Source organism: Poeciliopsis prolifica, unplaced genomic scaffold, assembly GCF_027474105.1.
Source record: "Poeciliopsis prolifica strain line A6 unplaced genomic scaffold, Auburn_PproV2 SCAFFOLD019, whole genome shotgun sequence".
NCBI lineage: Eukaryota > Metazoa > Chordata > Actinopteri > Cyprinodontiformes > Poeciliidae > Poeciliopsis > Poeciliopsis prolifica.
The window spans coordinates 3,956,169-3,977,968 of NW_026562394.1; the positions used below are offsets into that span (position 1 = coordinate 3,956,169).

The 21,800-nt window shown below is 39.5% G+C and overlaps 3 protein-coding genes across 8 annotated transcripts; 1 reads left to right on the plus strand and 2 right to left on the minus strand.

The window, feature by feature from the left end:
• Positions 1-368: 368 nt before the first annotated feature.
• si:dkey-125i10.3 (zinc finger protein 185) lies at positions 369-14,759 on the plus strand. 2 transcript variants are annotated; one of them, XM_055043681.1, is made up of 9 exons: positions 369-419; positions 915-945; positions 1,035-1,125; positions 1,269-1,340; positions 11,780-11,872; positions 11,977-13,023; positions 13,106-13,168; positions 13,311-13,413; positions 14,363-14,759. In XM_055043681.1, the coding sequence occupies exons 2-9, from the start codon at positions 936-938 to the stop codon at positions 14,465-14,467; spliced, it is 1,584 nt and encodes a 527-aa protein (XP_054899656.1). In that variant the 5' UTR covers positions 369-419; positions 915-935; the 3' UTR covers positions 14,468-14,759. The 2 variants fall into 2 exon arrangements, with proteins under 2 accessions (XP_054899656.1, XP_054899655.1); XM_055043680.1 differs by having other exon boundaries at positions 378-419; positions 803-945.
• Positions 3,033-8,338, minus strand: si:rp71-1d10.8 (uncharacterized). 4 transcript variants are annotated; one of them, XM_055043684.1, is made up of 2 exons: positions 8,061-8,338; positions 3,033-5,791 (listed from the first exon to the last, which is right to left on the minus strand). In XM_055043684.1, exon 2 carries the CDS (start codon positions 5,783-5,785, stop codon positions 4,484-4,486), a length of 1,302 nt encoding a protein of 433 aa, XP_054899659.1. In that variant the 5' UTR covers positions 5,786-5,791; positions 8,061-8,338; the 3' UTR covers positions 3,033-4,483. The 4 variants fall into 4 exon arrangements, with proteins under 4 accessions (XP_054899659.1, XP_054899657.1, XP_054899660.1 ...); XM_055043682.1 differs by having other exon boundaries at positions 8,057-8,338; XM_055043685.1 differs by having other exon boundaries at positions 8,240-8,336.
• plp1b (proteolipid protein 1b) lies at positions 14,287-20,398 on the minus strand. Of its 2 annotated transcripts, none has more exons than XM_055043687.1 (7): positions 20,276-20,398; positions 18,312-18,498; positions 18,067-18,223; positions 17,722-17,899; positions 17,388-17,461; positions 17,205-17,270; positions 14,287-15,526 (listed from the first exon to the last, which is right to left on the minus strand). In XM_055043687.1, the coding sequence occupies exons 1-7, from the start codon at positions 20,277-20,279 to the stop codon at positions 15,455-15,457; spliced, it is 738 nt and encodes a 245-aa protein (XP_054899662.1). In that variant the 5' UTR covers positions 20,280-20,398; the 3' UTR covers positions 14,287-15,454. The 2 variants fall into 2 exon arrangements, with proteins under 2 accessions (XP_054899662.1, XP_054899661.1); XM_055043686.1 differs by lacking the exon at positions 20,276-20,398 and adding an exon at positions 18,888-19,101.
• Between the last annotated feature and the right edge of the window lie 1,402 nt (positions 20,399-21,800).

Here is a 21,800-nt window from a genome sequence, read left to right on the forward strand (position 1 = left end):
TCCTTATTGAACGTAATATAGCGATGACGGGTTTACAGCTTGTGGTTTATTTTTTCGCAGTAAAGTCAGTGAGTAAAGCTGTCAACCAGAACTACATTCCTGCAGTGATTTAAAACATTTACAGATTCTCCCACAGCTGCGATGATGAATGATAAGCCGTGCTTACTTTTTCTTATCAAGAAAGAAAAATCTTAATGGATAACATCTCTGGAATGCGGCTTTTAAAACACAAACTAGAAAGAGTAAAAAAAAAAAAAAAAAGATCCTCCTCTCCAACATCCAACCCCAGAAGCCTAAACGCTCTCAGGGGGTGGAATCTGAAATGACAGGTTGTGGGTGGGGAGGTGGGAGTCAAAGTATCACTATCAATCTGCCACAAGGACACAGAGGAGGCTCGACAACTCAGCTGACTCAAACAGGTGAGCGCACATCCTAACCCAAGAACTTGGCCTTTTTCACAGTGGATCTGGTCTCGTTTCTCTGACTTGTTTGCACGGCCAGACCTCATTACAAAGTCTAAATTGGCTTAATTTTCAATGCATAGCAAATTTGACCTGGTTAACTGGTGCTGGCAGATCCTTATTTAGATTCATTATAAGAGATTAAAAACGAAGCACAGGTCAAAATGTTAACAGCGCCTCAGAGGGAAGACAGAGAAGATGTGACAAGATCTGATAATGTAAATAAAGGCCAAGGTCGATATCTGAGAGCATATAGTAAACAAGATCATACACTTGTTTATGTCAAGTTGAAGTTAGGGTGAAACTTGTTAAATAGCAATTAGTTGTTTCTTTCAATGCAGGCTGACTTTTTACAAGTTGCGGCTCGTTAATCAGCTCAGGATAAGCGGACAGGAAGAGAGAACACAAGGTTGAGTTAATTTAATCTCACTCATCATAAGAAAATCTCCTCAGGTCGAACGTCAAAGAAACATCATGTCAAAAGGCAAGTTGCTCAACGTTTGGGAAAGTTTTTTTTTTTAGACAAATTATAAATATTTGCTATTATTGAGTATTATGCTTTGTATCTTTTAGACATAGACAGAAATCAGGTGTTGCAAAACATCAGGGTGCGAAACGCAGCCAAGAACGACAGCTGGTGGATCCGCAGTTCTAACAATGACAAGTGAGTAAAGTTAAACCAGTTATTTGCTGCTAGGCTGCAGGATAACTGAGCAGGCAACAAGATGGTTAACTTGTCCAACTTTGTAAAAGAAGTTGTAGAAATGATATGTCAGAATAATAACAAAAACTTCTCCTCTCCCTTAGGAAAGTTTCTGAAGCGAAACAGGAACCTGCTCCAGGGACATCATTCATCCAGTTAAGGATCGACAAATTCCAGTGAGTAACGCAAAAGCCGCTCAGTTATTGCTAAAGATTTGATCCCATCAGCTTATTTTAAAAATAATACCACATGTAAAACATCTACCCAACTTATTTAACAAAAAGTTACTCAAAGTATTAGACTGAATGTCCAGTAAATTAGTAAATTTTTCTTCCACTTAATGTCTCATGAACATTTCTAGATACTGCAATTTGCAAAAAAAAAAAAAAACTGCTTCTTGTTCTGTTGCTCAAGTTGAACTTGTTCTTCCAAGCGTTGCATCACCCTAAAGTAATTAAAGTATTCCAGGCATCTCAGACTTTAACGTACATAAACATTAACTTTGTCCATCAGCTGCTTCCCTCCAGGCCTACAGTGTGAAAGTGACCTGGACTTTTAATTACTTCACATTGAGATAAATATATACTGAATCATTTTCTATCCTTAGGGAAAACCCATTTGCACAGAATAAGCAACAAAATAATTCTTCTTAAAGCCTAAAAGATAAATCATTGATTATTATTGTCAATCCTTTACCAACCTTGAATACTGAGTGAGCACTGCAGTTTAAATACTTAACCAAAAAGCCTCGGTTCAGAGTGATTGTGTGTTTATAATACAGAAATTCACAGCAGAAATGACGAGTTTTTTTTACATGTATATGTGACCTTTCTCACAGCAACTCTGCTTTTTGACGTGGTGTGAATAAGATAAATTATTTTAGCACCAATTCTCGTGTCAAGGTGAGATCCACAGAGTCCCTACAAGGTTTACTGATGTTTATATAGAGGGTATATATGTAGAAAGCTGCACATTATTATTTTTATTTAAGGAAAAGGCTAACAAAGCCTTTTATAATACTCAGAAGTTTTTATTTTGCTAAATTTTGGCAAGTGGGTTCACACAAGCACAGGTAAATATATTTAAAAAAAACATTTTATTTAAATTGTCTTCCTGAGATCATGCTATTGGCTCCATCCTTCTGTGGTGATAGTAAATAGAGCATGCAGTGTTCGGATACATTCATTTAAAACACTTAAATTAAGAACAAAACACTAGTAAATTTCACTTGGAGAAAAAAATAACTCTGAAAAGTTGCATTTGATAACTCTCAAATAGCCATCCTGTTTGGTCTGCTCTTCCTCTGGTGACAAGGATGAGCTGGATTATTTTATACCGCGTCATGTGTTGTGTTGTTGTCACCGCATCCGTGCAGCCTGAGCCGTGGCAGCACCAGCCTGAACGGTTGCATTCAGAGAGAGGAGACTTGAAGATCTGCTTGACCAGCCCGCCCACTGACAGCTGAAGAGGCTGCATCTGTAATTATGACTGCAGACGTGGGATGGCACATCTGTCAGCGCGGCTGCAGCCACTGCAGAGTTTTAGTTGCTAAATAACTGGCTGTGACACGTTAAGTTATACCAGTTGGGATATGAAACAGCCAACAGCTACGTTTCTGAAGTGGACGTTTGGCCTACTGTTGCTTTGTTTAGAAGCTTTTTGAAACATGTTGGAGGCTCTGTGTGTTTATGCATTTTAAATTTAAATAGTAGTAAAAAAAAAAAAAAAAAAACCCAGAAGAATCGGGGACCATGAGGAGAAAAACACTGGATAACAAGACTTTCTCTGCTTTTAGGCCGCATTTATTGGCACCTCTGGTACAGATTAATAGAAATAGATTCCTTAAATATAATGATGTAATATGACTTCATCTATTGAGTGGGAGAGACAAAATTCACAGAGGGCCACAATTACTGGCACCCATGCTGTTAACACTTTTTACCTCATCTTTTACCAACAGAGAAACACTGAGCCTTCTCCCACAATATCTTCCCTTAAACTTACATTATGGATAAGATTCACACTAGGAAAAGAAATGTGTGCTGAGAAATTTTTTGTGTTGGTTTGGTTTTGCACTGCAAAAACAAGAATGTTTTTTATCCAGTTTCTAACGCAAATATCTTGGTATTCTCGAAATAAGACAAAATGAACTTATAATAACTTTTCAGCACAAAACATGAGCTTGTTTTAAGTCGATAATTCATTTGAATTGATTTAAAAGTACTAGCTAGAAGTGAAATAATCTGCTGGGGGAGCAAGACATTTTAACCTATGATATGGGAAGCTTTTTAAAAAAGCTAATATTTCTTGCTGAAACGTTACTTGTAAGTTAGTTTTGTCTTATTTCAATTGTACTAAGATATTTGCAATAAAAACATGACTAGGTCTGGTATTTTTGGTGTTTTACAACATATTGTAAAATACCCAATGATGACGATTTTTAAGTGTTTTTGATGCTACAAACTCTGACAAGATTTTCAAGCCCTTTGAAAGTGAAAATGACCCACAGAATGACAGATCCTCTGCCGTGTAGGCTCAGTCTTAGTCTCATCTGAAAAAAGCACAACTCCCAGCAGTTTATGTTTTTGATAGAAGGACAGAAAAGGCTTTTTCTTGCAAGCATGCAAGCAATCGGCTTGTCATGGAGACTCTGTGACCTTAAAATGTCACTCTTTGCCGCAGTTCTCTTACAGTAATGCACGACAGCTGCAGTGTTTCTTGGCTTATGAAGAATGCTGTCACATCTATTGCACTGTGTCACATACAAGCAACAAAACCTAAATAAAGATATTAAATTCAAAATTATTTGTTAGAGGTTCAAAGAATTGCTGCACCAGTCATTTTGTTGAAAATGGCCAATTTTTGATGAGGTAAGGGAATCTATTCTGATTAAAATGATTTTCTTAGTTATGCCACTCCTGTAAAAATGTATCTATTTAAGGTTTTTGTTTTTATAGTTTTCCAAAAGGCGGCAATAAATGTGGCCCACACTGTATTGTCCCAATTTACCTTAACCAGCTGGAAGGTAAAGTAGTAAAGCATTGTAAGAAAGGTATTGAACACAATGCAGGAAACTAATTAAATATCAACACATCCCTTTATTCTGGCCGGTGGATAAACAGAGCGTCCTGCACGGAAGCAGTGGGGTGGGTGCGGCGAGATGTCCCCACAGGACTACAAACTCACTCGGCATCTTAATGAGCGGGACTAGTCTGAGTTGATTGGGTTTGGCTGAATAATGCGACCAGTCACGGTTTCCTCAGGAGAACCGACCCCGCTCACCTCAAAGGTACAGACAGTTTGATGAATTGGTAATGAGCTAGGAGGAGGGTCCAGGTGCTGCGAGCTCCGCTGCAGAGTGCATGCCTTCTGCCGAGTTTAACAAGGAGTCGCCAGCAGCGGGGTCGATGTTGTGTGAAGGCATTAAATGAACCTCATTAAGTGCGTAGTGGTTAAGCGGAAAAATGCCACATTTCCTAAAACCTTCCTTCACAATCCGGACACCTTCCTCTTCCTTTGCTATCTGATAAGTTCTGTTTAACACCTCCGAGAACTCCTTCTTGCTGACGGCGAAGTGGCCTTCGGCGCCGCCGTCGGCGTCCCCTGTGAGTGAAGCGAAACGCTGCTTCAGGACCACGAAGAGGCTGGCGTCGAGCGGCTGCAGCATGTGTGAGCAATGGGGAGGCAGGCAAAGGAGGATGACCCCCTCTTTCTGAGCCGACTCCACCACCTCCAGGCTCACCGGCGACTTGTGGCCGTCGAAGATCAGCAGCAGAGGACGTTCCTTTGCTGCATGAAGGAGAAAATGTTTGAGGAACCACTTCTTAAAGAGCTCTGAGTTGACGTAGCCAGATTCCGACCACCCGTAGAGGGCATTAGGCGGGCCTTGCGTCTTGTAGCACACGCCTCCTGGATAGGCCTTGGAGTAGATAACAAATGGAGGAATGTCTTCTCCAGCTGCGTTGAAGCAAGCCAGGACAGAGACGTGGTCCCTGGAGCTTGGCGCTGGCTTGTAGCCCAGACTCGTGGGCTTGGAGAAGACGGCCTTCCTCCTGCTCAGTTGGTAGCCCATCTCGCTACAGTTGTAGATCTGGCTCGGCGAGTCTCTGAGCCCGTGTGTGTCTGTGACCGTGCTCAACAGACGAAAGAACTGATCCACCGCTTCCTTCCTGACACACACTGTTCTCCCACGCACAACATTGTCTGCTGGCTGAATAGCAATGTTCTTTTCTTGCCTTTTTCTAAAATTGAGCCACCACGTCTGGCCCAGTTTGGAAAATGCCACCCTCCGGTGCTGCCGCTTATAAATGGACGATGCGAAGGACACTACCTGCTGCTTGGTAAGTGGGAATCCATGCTTGGACATGTATAAGGAGAACTCCACCAGCAGCTTCTCGTCTGCGGAGGTGATGAGCCGAGCTGGCCCGCTGCGGCTCCCCGGTGTCACCCGTCCACTCACTCTGTCTCCAAGCGAGGACTTGGGGACGCCAAACTCCTTGGCCGCCTGCCTCACTGTGCACCTCCCAGACTTCACCTCTATCAGCGCTTGCTCCATGGCCTCCTCCGTCCATTTCTTCTTTTTCTTGCGCCCAACTTTGTCAAGATGGTTTCTGGATGGCATTTTCTTCTAAACAGACAGGCAGAGGAAATTCATGCTTTAAAGATTCACTTCAAATCTGTGAACTAACCAATATAAACATCACTTAATACACTAAGAAATTTCACAATTTGATATTTAAGCAGGTTTTTCCCCTTTGTATAATAAGCCTGGCGGGCCACCAGACTTTACTTGTTCCCCTACCAGGCTATTTAGTTATTTATTTAAGTATTTTTAAAATGTTTGCATTTTTTCAAGGATTTATAGCTGATGTTCAGTTATTAATCTTCCAATCTTTCAATAACACATAATTATCGAGCTATGTTTTCAAATTTTCTGTCAAATTTAAAAATATTTTAACTTAACAAAACGACGGGCCTCTGGATGAATGTCTGTCATGGGCACCTTGTTTAAGATGATTCATATTAAATACTTTAATTCTTTCTCTTATTATTATTATCATTACCAAAAATAACAGTAATGAAGAATCTTATCTCTTACTATTTTCACAAACCTTTTTAAGAAACGGGAACAGGTTTGGACTGTGTGAGGGTAACAAAGTGGCTTAAGGATCAATTTCAAACCTATTCTTCTTCACTAATTATTTTATTGTGTGTTGACAGATCACTTCATCTCTTGAGCTCAGGAGCCTTTTTATGTCTGAATAATTCATAGGTGAGAGCTAAGTGACTCACCAAACAAACTAGGGCTGCACAAAATTAGGAAAACATTATGGTAATATTGTTGAAAAGTGGAAAGAGAATATCCATTGCAGTTACCCTCCTTCTCTTCCTATGATGTTCCTATCACTTTTCATATGCTTCAGCAGCTCGGTTACTTCCACACTAAAGTAGAACAATCCATCAAATATTCAATTCAACAGAAATATTCACATACCAATGTCTTATCTGGTGGGATTTTTTATTAGTTATTTCTGTAAAAGAGAGCAATTTAAATAGATGAACATCACAATTAACCCTGTAGCACTGATTGGACAAAAGGAAAAATATATTTTCTGTAACAGTAGAAATGTTAGGACACCCACCTTACAGTTTCAGTTTGAAATAACTTCAGTGAGAACCACCAATCAGTCTCTGACATCAGTCTGTGGAAAGTTTGCTCCATTCCTCCCTTTCAGTGATTAGTTTACGAGGTTCTGGCTTGTCACAATCACCCATCAGCTTCTCTGAGATTATTATCTGAGTTCGATTTTGCCCAGGACTTTTCATTTTCTGACTCTGAACTAAACCTTGGAGGAGTTGCTTATACATTTTGGGTTATTGTCATGTTCCAAGGTCCAGATCGGCTTCTTCCTAAAGTTTTTCTCACATTTCTTGAGAGGACCCACTGATGCAATGAAGAACTTATGGTTAACTATGTGCTGGCTAGCTGCTGGGTCTAATTGCAGCAAAGCATCCCCATACTTCTAACCTTTAACTGGTTTATGCCAAACCTGTCCTCCGTTCTGGTGCCCAAATAATTCAGTTTTTTTGTTTTTTTTTTACAGAAACCCTGGTCTGTGTCTAAATTTCAGGCAGGGTTTTGCTTTCTTAAAGGCAGCAAGTTTCCCCTGCAAATCTCTCATGTTCACTATTTTTATTGAACATGGGAACTATCTTTATTTTATAACACCAAATGTTTTTAATTATAAAAGCTATAAGAAAGGCTGGTTTCATCATTGTTGTGTCTAAATATAATATATACAACAGGGGACCAATAGTAATGTTCCATATTTATGAAAAGGGCTCACTCATTCTTCAAAAGTTTCCTTTTGTAAAATTTAAAAGATTCATTTAGTTTAAAAGGATGAAACAGAAGTACCCGTTGGTGTAATTTATTTAGTTTTTGAACTTAAACATTTAATTTAGTTCAAGTTTATGAAATATCTATTTTTGTGGCACTACACATTTTATTTTGAAGGAGCGGAAGCAACACTGGCTCTGACGAACTGAAAGGGTTGCTGTCTACTTCACGGAGGTCGGAACACGGAAATGTCTTTTCTGATCTTCTGTTTTCAAGACAGAAATTAAACTTTATACGTTCTAAATTGGGTTTAAAAATATTTAAATGTGGTCTAATTGCATGTTGTTGTTTTTTTGACGATATATATTGCATAGTAGCGACAAAATCGTTTCTCCTTAACTTTTAAGATCCTGAAAGCATCCAAATGCACCATGCAGAGACTCCAATGAGATTCATGAAGGAGAGGTTCAACATTTGAAGTTATATTGCGTTATATATATCTTTTCTGCTACAGAGAGGTCTTCTTGCGACTCCAAAATTGTCAAGGCGTACCTACGGGCCAGGAAAGATCCTCGTAGTATTCCTATCTGAAGGTAGTTTCTCCTGTGTCGGTTTCTCCGTAATGAAACGTGAACGCTGCTGTTCGTGAAGTGCGATGCTGTGCAGTCTGAAGGCTTCTGAGGTGGTTTTGAAGTTGACAACATAATAGTTACGGTTTGTTCATTCAATACTAACCACTATTTCATCTCCCGGCTCCAGAAACACAGTAAATTATACATTATAGAGCAGAAGTGGAGCCATTTCGCCTTCCCCTCGCTTAAGGCTGCTACAGCAAGGAGCGCAACCGGAAATAAAGTTGGGTTAATTTCAAAACAAAAGCATTAAAGCGACCATTACCAAAATAAGTGCCCAAAACTTCAGAAATTAAAAAGTAAAATCAATAGGAAAATACTTTCAAATTCAGAGTTTATTTTGTTAAGTTTTTAAAGCTATATAATTAGGTTGGATATTGATTATATTTTATGTAATTATTTAGAAGATTTAACATAAAACTTTAGATTTATTACATATTTACGTTCTACTCCTTTTCAAAAAATTTTAATTGCGTTTTTATTTCAGATGTTTTTAAACCATTATTTTATTAATTAAGCTTTTCTCACACGCACTTTGTCACATGAATAAAACAGATTTTTAATGTCTGTTTTATTGCTCTTATTTTTGAAATGCAACTTAAACAACTCTTGTTTAAATTGATTTATATTTAACATAGAACATTAAAGCACACAAGCTAATAAACTTGAGCAGGTGATAAAATGGTTTCTATATGTACAATGTTTTTTAATCCAGTAATAGAAAATTGGTGATAATCAATATGGCGATTGAAATTTTTTGGGTGCAATCCAGGTTTTACTCAATTTCTTTTGGCTGTAAATAAATAATTTAGTTTTGTGTATTCTTTTACCTTTCTGTCCAGCTTTGCATTTTGTTGGAGACTGTCTTATTGTATAGGCTCTAGAGTGTCCAGCATATTGATTTATTGATTCACCATGTTTGCATGTCTCAGTTGACTGTTAAAAAGCATCATTAAATGAGACACTTTTCCGCTGTCTTCTGATATATTGTTACATAAAGAGTAAGCCATTTACTCCTGTGACTTTATGATGCTTTGTCCGCGTTTCGTTCAAGCCTTATATCTATAGTGGGAACTGCTACTCATTTAACAGTCTCCTCTCCTGTTCCACAACGTGTCCTGTGAGAATTAAGCTGTGAACAAACACAGCGTTGATATTTAAAGCAGAATTTATTAGTTATGGAGCTCATATACTCACTGTGTTTGTCTCCCAGAGCAGGCATATTTCTTTTGCAAATATATATCAGTACTTGGCTTATATTTTAAAAAAGACTACATTATGTTCTGAAACCCCAACAAAAGCATAAAAAAGTCCACTGTATCTGACAGTAGAACCTTTAAATGTGACTGCATGTTTTGAGTTGGTCTGAACTTCTTAGAAATGTTCCAGAGATTCGTAATATGAGGTTTTAAGTGACAAAGTTCACCTTCAGTTGTGTTTTTTACTCTGACCTTTGAACATCAGACAGCGTACCGTATGTGTTGAATTTTAATTCAGAACAAGCTGTGCAATTTGAGTCGGTTCCCTTCGTGCATCTACAAAATCATGTTTTAACCCTTTAACTACCACACCAAGAAAAAAACCTGTGAAAATTTTTTTCTTTGCATTTCTTTTACCCTTGGGTGACTCATAAACACAATCAATATTTTTTTTTTCAACAGACCCTGTGGTTTTTAAAATATTGATCTCTACCAAACGGTTGAGATGTCACTTAAAGGTTTAAGTACATGATGTAATAAAATACCTAGTACAGTAGATAAATTAAAATAAAATGCAAATTTATAAAGAAATTAACAACAACAAAATGTCTGGGGCATTGGATACAGTTTATGTTTGTCAAAATGCTACACAACACTGGTTTTAACTTCAACCAAGGAAAACATTGCATCGAACAAGGAAATATTGCATTTTTAGTTTTCCCATCTTGATTGTATCTGTACTAAAGTGCAACAGTTTTTCAGTGTTTCACTGTTGAAAAGGGCATGATCCCATAGGCTTTAATAAGCAAGTTGACCCATTTGTTATCCAACCACTTCACTGGAAGAACCCCTTCAGCAGCCCTAAAATCACAGGCCCCAAGCCCCCTTTGAATCAGGACTTTGTCATGAATGGAGCTCCACCAGTGCAGTTCGGTCATACGGTGCCGATGCACTTGATGCTAAGGGCAGTTTGCAGGTACTGAACCAAGTTGAAACTTGTAAAGAAGTTGTCACAAAAGACAACAGACATCTGGGGCTTTTTATCGTTTTGCAGAGTGTTGGCACCACTTTTGCTCCCAAAGGAAGAAATTATTACAAAAATTATTTTGTAAGATGATGTTATACAGCAAGAAGGTCCTGGGTTCGATTCCCGGCCCGGGGTCTTTCTGCACGGAGTGTGCATGTTCTCCCTGTGCATGCTGGGTTCTCTCCGGGTTCTCCGGCTTCCTCCCACAGTCCAAAAACATGACTGTCAGGTTGATTGGGCTTTCCAGATTCTCCTTAGGTGTGAATGTGTGTGCATGGTTGTTTCTCCTGTTTCTCTTTGTGTTGCCTGCCCTGCGACAGACTGGCGACCTGTCCAGGGTGAACCCCGCCTCTCGCCTGAACGCAGCTGGAGATAAGCACCAGCACCTCCGACCCCGTTAGGGAGAAGGGTGGCCAGAAAATGGATGGATGGATGATGTTATAATTATTCTTAGTGTATAACATTGTAATAACACTTATTGTTTCCTATTTACACCAATAAATGAAAATGACTTTTGATTTTATAGCAAAAAAAAAAAAAGTTAACTAAATTACCTTGATTTGCTACATTTACCATCAAGTGACAAATCAACCGTTTGGTCAAGCATATTTTGAAAAAATTATTAGACCTTTAATTTAGCTTTTTAGGTGTTATCAAGTAACATAATTCTGTTTAGTAAGGTCTATAACACTATCATATGCCAGAAAACTATTCCTGCCTTTCAAAGTTTTACCACAACCAGTCAATATTTGTGACAGATTTTTTGTGTTTCTGACTTCCTGGTTGGAGAGGGGAAGAAGAAGATACTATTTAAAGAAACAATGCCCTGTAGTGGATTTCTTTAGCATATCATACCTCAACCAAGCGGCAGAGATGGCTCAATCAGGTTAAGCTAAGTTAGGCACTCCTCATATGGAGATACAGAGACCCAAAATGTGCTAAACCATATGGTTGAGCGGGCAGTTAAGGGATGATCAGAATTCTTTGGATGAAGTTCTAGAAAAGATGTGAAATAATATATTACCTGCAGTAAAGATCTTTCTGCATAATCCAGATTTGTCATCTTCTTTTGTTCACAAAGGAAGATGCTTGATGGTTCGCCTCCTATTATAAATTTCTGTTTAAATAGTTAGTTATTTCTATACAGATAATCCCCCAATGTAGATGTGAAAATCATTTAAGTTTGCCTACCGGTAATTGCTTTTCCAAAAACCTCCATGATGCTTTTTTCAGATTTGAGCTAAGATGATGAAATTCTGCTTTTACTTTGCTTCTCTCTATCAGCTGTAATCCAAACTCCCAGTGTACTGAACTTTAAAATAAGGTTCCAGGTTTCTCAGCTTTTACTTTTACTGTAAATGTCATTGATTCTATCAGATGAATTTTTAAAAAGTTGTCTTTTGACTTTTTGTTGTAGGCATCCAGCTAATCAGACAAACAATGAAGCTGATACTATTAAACCTGATGATTCAATTGAGGAAGCAAGAAAAAATACCACGACAAATACAAAGTTAGTATAGAACATCCTGTTTTTAACTGTTTGCAAAAATACTGTAGATCTACTGTACATGAAGTGTTCTCTTAATAATAAATAAATATCATGCTATGTTACAGATGCCAATCACCACCCAAACAGGCAGAAGAGCAACTGCCAGTCACAAACACAAACAATGAAAAGAAGGAGGTGGATTTAAACGCACCAGCTGGCGAGTCCAATGTGGAGCAGAACGGGGGAGATGTTAAGGTCTCTGCAGATGTAAATAATGAAGAACAAATCCAACCAGTTTCTTCAGCAAATAGTAACGTTGATGCAGCAGAACTACCACCCGCCCATAAAATTGCAGAAGTCGAAGAACAAAACCCTGACACTGATCCTACAAATGTAGATTATCAGGTTTCCAGTGATCTTCAGGTGAAATCAGGTACCACAGGCTCTGCAGAGATTTCTGCGCCACCTCCAGAAGCGTTGATCAAAACAGACACAGGTAGTTTGGAGGATGGAGGGGAGACAGCATCCACGCAAATTACAGAGGAAAGTCGAGAGAAATCCCTGCCAACTGCAGAAGAATTTGTTCCCGCTGCCTCTCCATTTATTGTGAAGGAGAACACTGTTACGCCAGATGAAGACATTCCTCCTCAAGTCAGCGTGGAACCTGACCTGCAGTTTGAATCTGTAAGCAAGTCACCTGCTCAGCCTGGAAATGAAACACCTGCAGAGGCCAGTTGTGAAAAACATCCCCCAGAGCAAGTTGACAATGAGACTGTTGAAGCTGAGGTTGAGGCGGAGGTGGAAACCCCCGACGTGGATAATGCAACACCCCGTGAGGAAGCTCCTTCACTTAACAGTGTGCAACAAGTCGCCTGTACTCTACCTGAATCACACGATGAAATCCAGGCAGTTGACAATGTTGTTGTTGAACAGAGTGTTGAGCCTTCATTTGGAGATGAAGTAGATTCCATGGATTTGAACATTGAAGATGGTCTTAAACCCATGCAGTCTGCAGATCCTGGCGCTGTTCAGGATAGTACAGATTACAGCCTCATTAATCTGACAGATGCCCTGCATGTGGAGGCACCCCAAAAAGAATCTGTTCCTAAAACTGAAGCTCGAGAACAGCCTCTTCAGGAGGAACCTATTCCCCGGCCTGACGATGCTAGAGAGTAAGCATGCTTTCACAAGCAGTAGACACATGACAATAAAACACTTCATATTTATTGATTCATTTATTTTTTTAATATATAGTTATGGAGGCCTTCAGAAACCTGCAGAAGTACTAAATTCAACCCCAATGTCTAAAATATCCAGGTAGGTCATGTCGCATCTCCAAGCATTCGCATGGTTTGGTATTTCTTATAGTAAAATATGAGGTGTTAAATGTATTTAAAGTGTAATTAACACTGGAAGCTTTACATTGCGAGGTAATTCAGTGTTTTCACATTTATTTTAGTGATGGAACCCCTTTTTGCACTTACTGCAACAAAATAATCGATGGGAATGTGAAGATCACTTTGAGCGAACCACCCATAGTGTGCCATGAAGAATGCCTCAAGGTTTGATTTTCTTAAAATGCAAAGCATTCATATCCATAGAATTTTAAAAAATATTTCATAAGGTTATATCCAGAAACTTTAATGTATTTCATCATGATTTTATTTTATAGGCTACACAAAGTGCTCAGAATAAGCTAAACATTCTCCACCCAACTTTTGATGTAATTACAACCACAAGTATTTGGGGTATTTTTTTTTACTTGCTTTAAACATCTAAAAACTAGTTTTTAGATGTTTACTTGCAAAGCATTTCTATTTTCAAAATAGTGAGCTGTATTAATATAAATCTAATTTTTTGAGTGTTGCAGATTCTCAATCCAATTTAGGTCCTGATTTTTGCATAATATGTTTCATAGCTCTGTGCAGCACTTCTGACAAACTTACTTGTCCTTGCTGAAGAAAAGCATTCCTGCAGCATGATACTGCAATCACCATGCTTCATCATGCATGCTTTGGGGTGTTGTTTTACTGTTAGTACTTTTAAAGATGACACACATTTACTAACCCAGTGGTTTTCTCTGTAATTAGGCAACCTCTGATTAGAACTGGTTGCACTGCATGACACATATCCAATGTGTGACATGCACACATGTCACACATTGTGTGCATGTGTGACATGCACACCTAAAAGCAAACAACCTTTGCTTTTAGGTTTCCAACTAAAAGCAAAGGCATGCAGGAGAAACAACAATGCAATTTAACCTAGACATGTGTTGTTACTTGCAACACATTTTTTAACCAGTCATCTTCTTCCCTCCATGCACAATTAAACACTACTTTGTGTTGATTTACACCATAAAAATCACCATAAAATACATTGCAATTTGTGGTTTGAACAGGACAAAATGCTTAAAAGATAAAAAGGCATTAATATGGTTTTCAAGGCAGTATTTAATTGGTTGAAATGTTAGCATTGCTTAATGTTAACTAATGTTTGTGTGTTCTGCAGTGTGGAGTTTGTGCTAAGGCCCTGGGAGAAATGGTGATCACCATGTTCTTGCTTGGCAAAGTGATCCACTGCGAAGACTGCTATGAAAAAGCGTTTCACTCTTGAATTCTGCTGGCGAAAAATACTTCCTGTCACCAAGCTTACAGTCAATAATGTGCTTTCAGAGAATCTCCATGGTTTGGCCCTTGATCTGTACACTGTTTTACTGAATGTTTTCTTTCATTGGGAAGGAGGACATGGTGTGATGTGATGTTTAAAAATCGTGTAATGAAAAGAAAAAAAATTACACAGTGCTAATTATCACAGATGTTTGAATGAAATGCTCCAAAATTAGCATAACTTATTTTAATGCCATGTACAGGATGTGATTAAAATAAAATTACAATCAAATCCCTTAGATCAAATCAATCATTTGATTAGCCTGAAATTACAAATAAGCACACACAAAACTGGTCAGCTTCAGAGCAATTATTTAAATATAGACCTCTCTGTTGCTAATTTTAGGTTATCATGAAGACAGTTCCTCACGTTTAAGAGAAACAAAAAAATAAATAAATAAAACGCACAGCAGATTTCTTCAGAAGAGAGACGCTCCAAGAGAAACTTTGGTACATTCAGCTTCACCTGCTTTAGACTCATGATGCTCATGGGCGATAATAAGGCAGCGGCAAAAATTATATCCACAAACCAATATCTGTACCAGTAAACACTGTACAGGATGCACACAGTTATGACTTGCAAAGCAAAGCTGTCGTTGCTCTTAATTATTCATGAAACATCATACATCACAATCAGCTCCAGAAAAGCCTCACAGAGTGAATTAAGAGAGAGAGGGAGAGAGAGAGAGAATCAACAACAAAGTGAGGATGACTTGTGAAATAGGTTGGGGCTCATTACAGTGGGTGAATTATCTTCCTCTCTTTGTCTGTTGTTCATACATAACAGTAAAGAGAAACACTGGTCTGTTATCCACAAAAAGAAAGGAAAAGAAAAAGGACTGCAGATGATCCAGGTTTGAAAAGTTTCTGTTTCAAGAAGGCAGGACTAAAACCTGGAGTTGGAACGAGTATCTCATAGCCAGACGTGAAGCACTTAGCAAATTCCTTTTCTGCCCAGGAACCGCAAGACTGCGTAGTTGTAGGTGGTGGGAACCAGATAGAGAATCTGGAAGAAGAAAGGCAAGGCAAAGACAGACATGAAACAGCATTAATATTCTACATATAGACTGAGAGTGTATAACATTCAGTAAACAGAAGCAGAGCGACACACATACACTTCAATCTTTGGTTCCAGATGGTTAGAAAAAGATATGTGGATGTTTTCTACTCAAGACTTCAAAAATTGATAGGAGTATTGTTCCTGATGCGGCAATAATCAAATTTCAAAGCTTCCTTGTTATTTTACATCGTCTACTTGGAAAAATCTAAAATCGGAACCAGATGAATTAGAGAACAGGTTTCCAACTAAAAGCAAAGGCATGCAGGAGAAACAACAATGCAATTTAGAGAGGTCAACTAACCTAAAATGCATGTTTTATGTGTGTGAGAGGAAGCGTTAGTACCTAGAAAGAACCCGCGCATGAATGGGGAAGACATTCAAGCTCCATGCATAAAGGCCCTGGCCTGGATTCAAACGCACAGACCTTCTTGCTGCAGGGTACATGACCTTGTTTACTGAAGTAAGTTCAAGATACATTTATAGTTCCTGGGCATATAAGTGAGTGCTTCAAACTTGAAACTCTGAGTGATATTTGAAGTCATATCTTTGAAATAAGAATGGAAACAGTTCTTGAATTGTCAGGTTCTGTTGACAGAATCAACTAACAAAGACTGTCTGGCAAACTCTGCCTGAGCAGACTTTGCTATAAAACAGTAAAGAAGCCTGGCGTTCCATTTATCTTGCAACAGTCTGGAAAATCTAAACAGTAAGAGATATGAGAAGACATGGCTGATTTGTAAGCACTGTGATAACCCCATGATGAACTAACAGCTGGTAATGAAGCCAAAGTCAACATCTCCTTCAGATATATAGGCACCAAATTCTATTTATATCTAAAATGCTGATCAAACATGAAAAGGATGAGATTAAGAGTGAGATTATGATGAAACCTGGGTTACATTTGTAAAATCATAAAACAGAAGCATCCTCTGAGATTTCTTTTTTGTCAGTATGACTGTGTGGCATTTGGTGATCACAAAAACAAAACATATAAACCAGCTACAAATGTGCAATAATTTTCTGGAGTGATTAAAGAAATTTGGAATTTTGAATTTTGCCCATTTTCATCAGTCCATCAAGCAAGTAGATTTGTAGAGAACAATTGAGCAACAAGGCAGTTCAAAGTGTTGTACATCATAAAAACACACAAAAAATTATAAAGCCAACAGAAACAATGACAAACATTTACATTTACAAAATTACTATATTCAAAATCTTCAATAAACATCAAACATGGTGGTCAATGTTCTACTTATTATTGTTCAAAAGCAACTCCAGGAACTCCAAACAGGTGAGTTTTAGTCTTGATTTAAACAAGGTCAATATACTTTGTTGTCAATAACAGCAGATTATTATGCCAACCACTATATATGACCAGTGTGTTAAAAGGTGTACAGGTTTATGAACCTAATTTGCAGGTCCAACCATGCTTCTATTTTGTTCATATTGTCTCTGCCCATTCTTAACAGCATTTGCTTGAAAATATATCTTTGATTCATCAAAATGAAAATGCTAAGAGAATTGTCTATCCTAGTAAGATCCAAATTACTCTTAATGTCTGTACAATACTCCACTCTAAAAAAGAGAGAATCCTTTTTAAATTGTAAGCAAAATCAGTCCTTACCAGCGCCAAAAGAGTGACTCCAGCCCCTGCAAATGTGGCTATGTACAAGTCATAGGTGGTATGGTACTGTAAGAAGCAGCAAAAAACAATTGGTTTGGCTTATATTTAAATAAAGACTTTCTTACAAATGCATTCCAAGCAAGTAGTATCAAACAAATGTGAGATCCCTTGACAATAACTCACTTCGCTGGTTTTGCAAATAGCCGCCAAGGTCATTCCACAGGACTTGCCCGGCATCGCATCCCAAGGAAGCAGACCTGAAATGAAAACATGACGTGAGCGAGGGCTCTCCACCTAATGCAGAATCATGACAGGGCTGTGATGCATGAACGCTCCGTTTTACACGCAGCACATCAGAGACACAGCAATGAAGAATTATCTCCATCGTTTCATAGCAAATTCAACCATCAGTCTCATGGCCACTCCCCATCGATTAATCCCCCATGCTCCCAAGGACACATTAACACTCTCCTTGGTGGGAGGGGGGATGCAGTCAGTCATTGTAGGAGAAACCCACCGTACTGCCTCGCATCCATGCAGATCCAGCTATGCTGATTAATGCTGGGGGTGGTTTCAGCCAGGATGTTGATGTTGTGGCAGGTGTGCTCCATGTTGAACAGAAAGAAGACCGGGATAGCGGAGAAGGCAAACACCGCCAGCCAGATGAAGGCCAAGATGTATGTGGCGATAATGAACTGTTGAAACAAGAAGGTTATAGATTAGTTGCCTTCAGGCGCTCAGGTGTCAGCATGAAAAATGTGTTTTCGTTCAAATTGGTCATCAACCATAATTAATCATTCTGGGGGGGTTGGGCGACAGAAACAGAAACAAGAACCTGACGTCATGTTCCTCCCCTACTCACCGTCAGGCTGAGGCAGCGGCCACACTGGGTGCTCCTGAACTCCCCAAAGGTTTGCTTGACCGCACTTGTGGTGTAGAAACCCTCAGCCAGAAGCAGGATACCATAGAGGAAGAAAAATGATGCCAGCCCATAGATCACGAACTGGAAGTATTTGATACTGGGAAAATTACAGGGGGAAAGTCAGTCAAATGGAAATTGAAAGCAATATTTGAGAGCTCTTATGAACTTATTCAAGAGTAACTCACAAAGACGCTATGACCTCAAAGTCTTTAGGGTCGCGGGCAAAGTAAGTCTCGACGAGTTCCTCCGTCTGGGCCAGCGCCTCATGCCCACAGCCACAAAACAGGGCCATGCCGGCGTAGCACAGCAAGGTGGCCACCAGGGATGGGTAGGGCACTGCCCCAATGCACCGGATACAGCAATCATAACAACCTGAGGGGGCATAATATATCAGCACACAGGCGGCACATACCGCACATATAACCACACAACACATCAACGTCACTGCAGAGGGGGGCTCTTTCACCCCGTTGGGGAGCTATGAGGAAGGTCTCGCCCTGGCGGCACATCCATGAGCACGTGTCAAAACCCCCACAAAAAAGCAACAGAAAACAAGGAAAAAACACAATTAGACAGCAATGACAAACAAGAGTTCAAACAAGCGTCTTCCAGCAAAGCGTCCAAACTAAAGCAGTCGCCGCCGCCCTCACACGCAGACTTGTACACGTCTTCTGGTTTAAGCAGTCGTGTTGAAGCAATTTAGCAAATATCCAAGGGGTTAATAATAAATGTAATGCCAGAAAGTGGATAGAGAAAAGCACCTAAGGCTTTGCAAAGCCAGTGTTGTCTGACCGGAAACATTTGCTGCCTGTGATGCCGTACTCTGCAACAAGAAAAGATCCAGTACCAAGAAGTGATGTACAACGCTGCCTACGAGGTTACGCTACTGTACAATATTGCAACACTTCTGCGCTGATTTCATACGTATGTGACGGCTCTTCTGCTTGTGCCAACTCCTCACAGCTTAGTCCCAACTAAATCTGGCCCGGCCCCTCTCTCTGCGATGGTCACAGGCGTCACCGGGCCACTCAGGGACGGTGGTGAAGCATTGGCTTCACCGGGGGGCCCTAAGAAAGAGCCTCTCTTTGTGGTTCGCGGGGACAATATCCATTGTGTTTGGAGAGATCGGAGATGAACAAAGGGCAGTGATGTCAAACAAACAAAAGGCCATCATGACACCAGAGACGGTGTCGTGCGTGATGGCAGAAGGGGTCACCGGGACCATTTCAGCACCATTGGCTGTGTGTGACTTCTCCAGCTATCCACAGCTGGCTGAGGCTGGCACTGAGTGTCAGTGTGGGCAGGGGGCTGGGCTCAAAGGTTCAAAGAGTGGGTGGCAGGAAAACGAGGAGAAAGGGGGGCAATTCAAACAGTTTCCTAACAACAACAACAACATTCAGCTTTGCAACAATTACACAGGAAATCCTGCAGATTCTTAAATCTTTATGTGTGGTTTCATAAAAGTCTCTAAAAGGTCCATCTGGGTTCTTAATGCAGAAATGTGTTGAGCTAACCTTTTCCCAAATTATAAATTGTAACAGAAGAAAATGCAACAGTGGCAGCATGTAGTCTCACACAAACTATTGCAAAGAATGTGTCACTGTTGCCTCTGCTTAGATTTCATTCAACTGAATCTCACATTAGTTGCAATAAATATGCAAAGGTTGCTGAAAAAAACATGCTAAAATAAGCACACAACCTTTTTAGTAGTAAATGGAAGAGATCTCCTTCCCATGGGTGACCCGGCATGGACAAAGCAAGATCAGATTTACTCCTCAATGTCAGACTCTCTGATTTGACTTTGAATTATGCTTCATAAGATTACTGAAGGAGATGAGGACCACTTTCTGCACTGAAAGATAGTCCCCACTGAGCACTTGTGGTGTTTTCCATTAAGTTTGAAATCGTCTTTGCTTACTGAGCTTGAAAGGTGATCCAGCTGTAAATGAATATTTGAACCTAAAAGTGCGTTTACGTAGATGAAAATTCCAGGAGTAATTTGCGAGCATGCTTTGCCCACAGTGCAAAAAGGTCAACACGGTGTCCAAAGACATATTAAAAGGCAACATTAGCAAGTTATTGAAATTCACAGTTTTCAAATCCCATTAATAAGAGATGATAAGAGTTATTAAAAATTCTGTGCACTCACCCATGTCCAGAAAGAAGAGCGGGGATATTGAGGTTTAGCTGGACGGCTTTGTGACTGATATGAGGATATGAGAAGTTATTCCCCGCCACCCTTATATGAATCTGACTCGAGCTTTTGTCTCATCAACAATAGATAGAGCACATCTCCCCAAGTCACATCTTAAAGTCACAAAGTCCCATTTCAGCTGCCAGTCATTATTTGTGTAGCCGCTAGGTTCAGGAAGGGGGACGAGGAGAGAGGCCAAAATCCCAATCAAAACTTTCCTTGTTTTATTTTAAATAGTAGCTCTTCTGATCATAACTGTTTTTGCTCTGCAGCATTTTATAAAAGGTGGTTTTACACTGGAACACAAATTTAAATGCAGAGATATCTTTTGAAGCTACAATTTTTAATATTTGCCATGAAGTTTAAATCTACTTAAACCTATTCACCTGTTCAAAGTAAAGAATATTTGACTCTATTTGATGAGTCCTCTCCTTTTCCCTTTCTCCTATTCTGATTTATTTAATATTCTAAGTCCAAAACACATTGCCATCCCTGTTTGTTTAACTTTCTCCAATCACAAACTTGTTTAACATTGTGCACAGTAGTTTCCAGGATGCATCCAATTAACTTTCACTTCTAAATGTGTTTGTTGTCAGCATGCAGGTGCCATCTATCTGCCAGCTCCACATGCTAGATGTCAGCAAAATACAGTCAAACTATTTAATGCTCCTCTAAACAGCGTATTCATAGACAAAGAGATAAGAGGTATGTAGAGTGAAAATAGTGAAATAAATCGCACCGGTGGCTGACATTGATGAAGTTGGCTAACAAGGCTGACATTGATGGTTTGTTCCAGCTGCTGTGCTCCTTCCCTCCCTCCAGTTTGACCCAGTTGATGTCAAAGCTGAGTTCGATACAAAGGAGCCAGTGTGGGACAGGAGAAAACATTGCACTATGCTTTATGAGAGAGAAAGTCTTCATCCTGTTTTTTTTTTCATTTTTAGCTGAAGCAAAAAGTATTCTACTGTATAAGATTATTGATCAAACAGCATCATAAAGACCAAAGAACACAGCGGTGAAGACAGAACTCAAGGTGAAGTGGCAGAAATGTTTGTTTATTTTTTTTAACATTTTTTATTTATTTCTTTTGTTTAACCAGGTAAAACCCCACTGAGAGATAAACATCACATTTTCAAGAGGGACCTGGAAGTTGAGTTATAAAACAGAATGACATAAATTTACTCCATGAAAGAGAGGCAAGAAGAAAGCCAATGTTGAAAGAACGCTATGTGGAGTTGCATTTTCCACTTGGTCACATGTTGGGGCCTCAACAGACAGGTGGAAATTACCGTCTGATCAATGAGCCCAAAACACAACTTTCTGGCCTACATGTAAAACCATATGTGTGGTGGTAATCGAACGTTGCTCATAAATCTGAACACACCATTCCCAGTCTGACACACAGAAGCAGCATCATGCTGTGAGGGTGTCTTTAATTGGCAGTGACAGGAGCGCCGCCTGAGTCGATGGGAAGATGAAT

Coding starts and splice junctions, on each gene's coding strand:
- si:dkey-125i10.3 (XM_055043681.1), top strand. Junction 1,341..11,779: donor TTAAGGATCGACAAATTCCA/GTGAGTAACGCA, acceptor TTTTTGTTGTAG/GCATCCAGCTAATCAGACAA. Junction 13,169..13,310: donor CCAATGTCTAAAATATCCAG/GTAGGTCATGTC, acceptor CATTTATTTTAG/TGATGGAACCCCTTTTTGCA.
- si:rp71-1d10.8 (XM_055043684.1), bottom strand. CDS start 5,785: ATGCCATCCAGAAACCATCTTGACAAAGTTGGGCGCAAGAAAAAGAAG.
- plp1b (XM_055043686.1), bottom strand. CDS start 18,927: ATGTTTCCGGTCAGACAACACTGGCTTTGCAAAGCCTTAG. Junction 17,900..18,066: donor GCCGCTGCCTCAGCCTGACG/GTGAGTAGGGGA, acceptor TTGTTTCAACAG/TTCATTATCGCCACATACAT. Junction 17,271..17,387: donor CTATTTGCAAAACCAGCGAA/GTGAGTTATTGT, acceptor TGCTTCTTACAG/TACCATACCACCTATGACTT.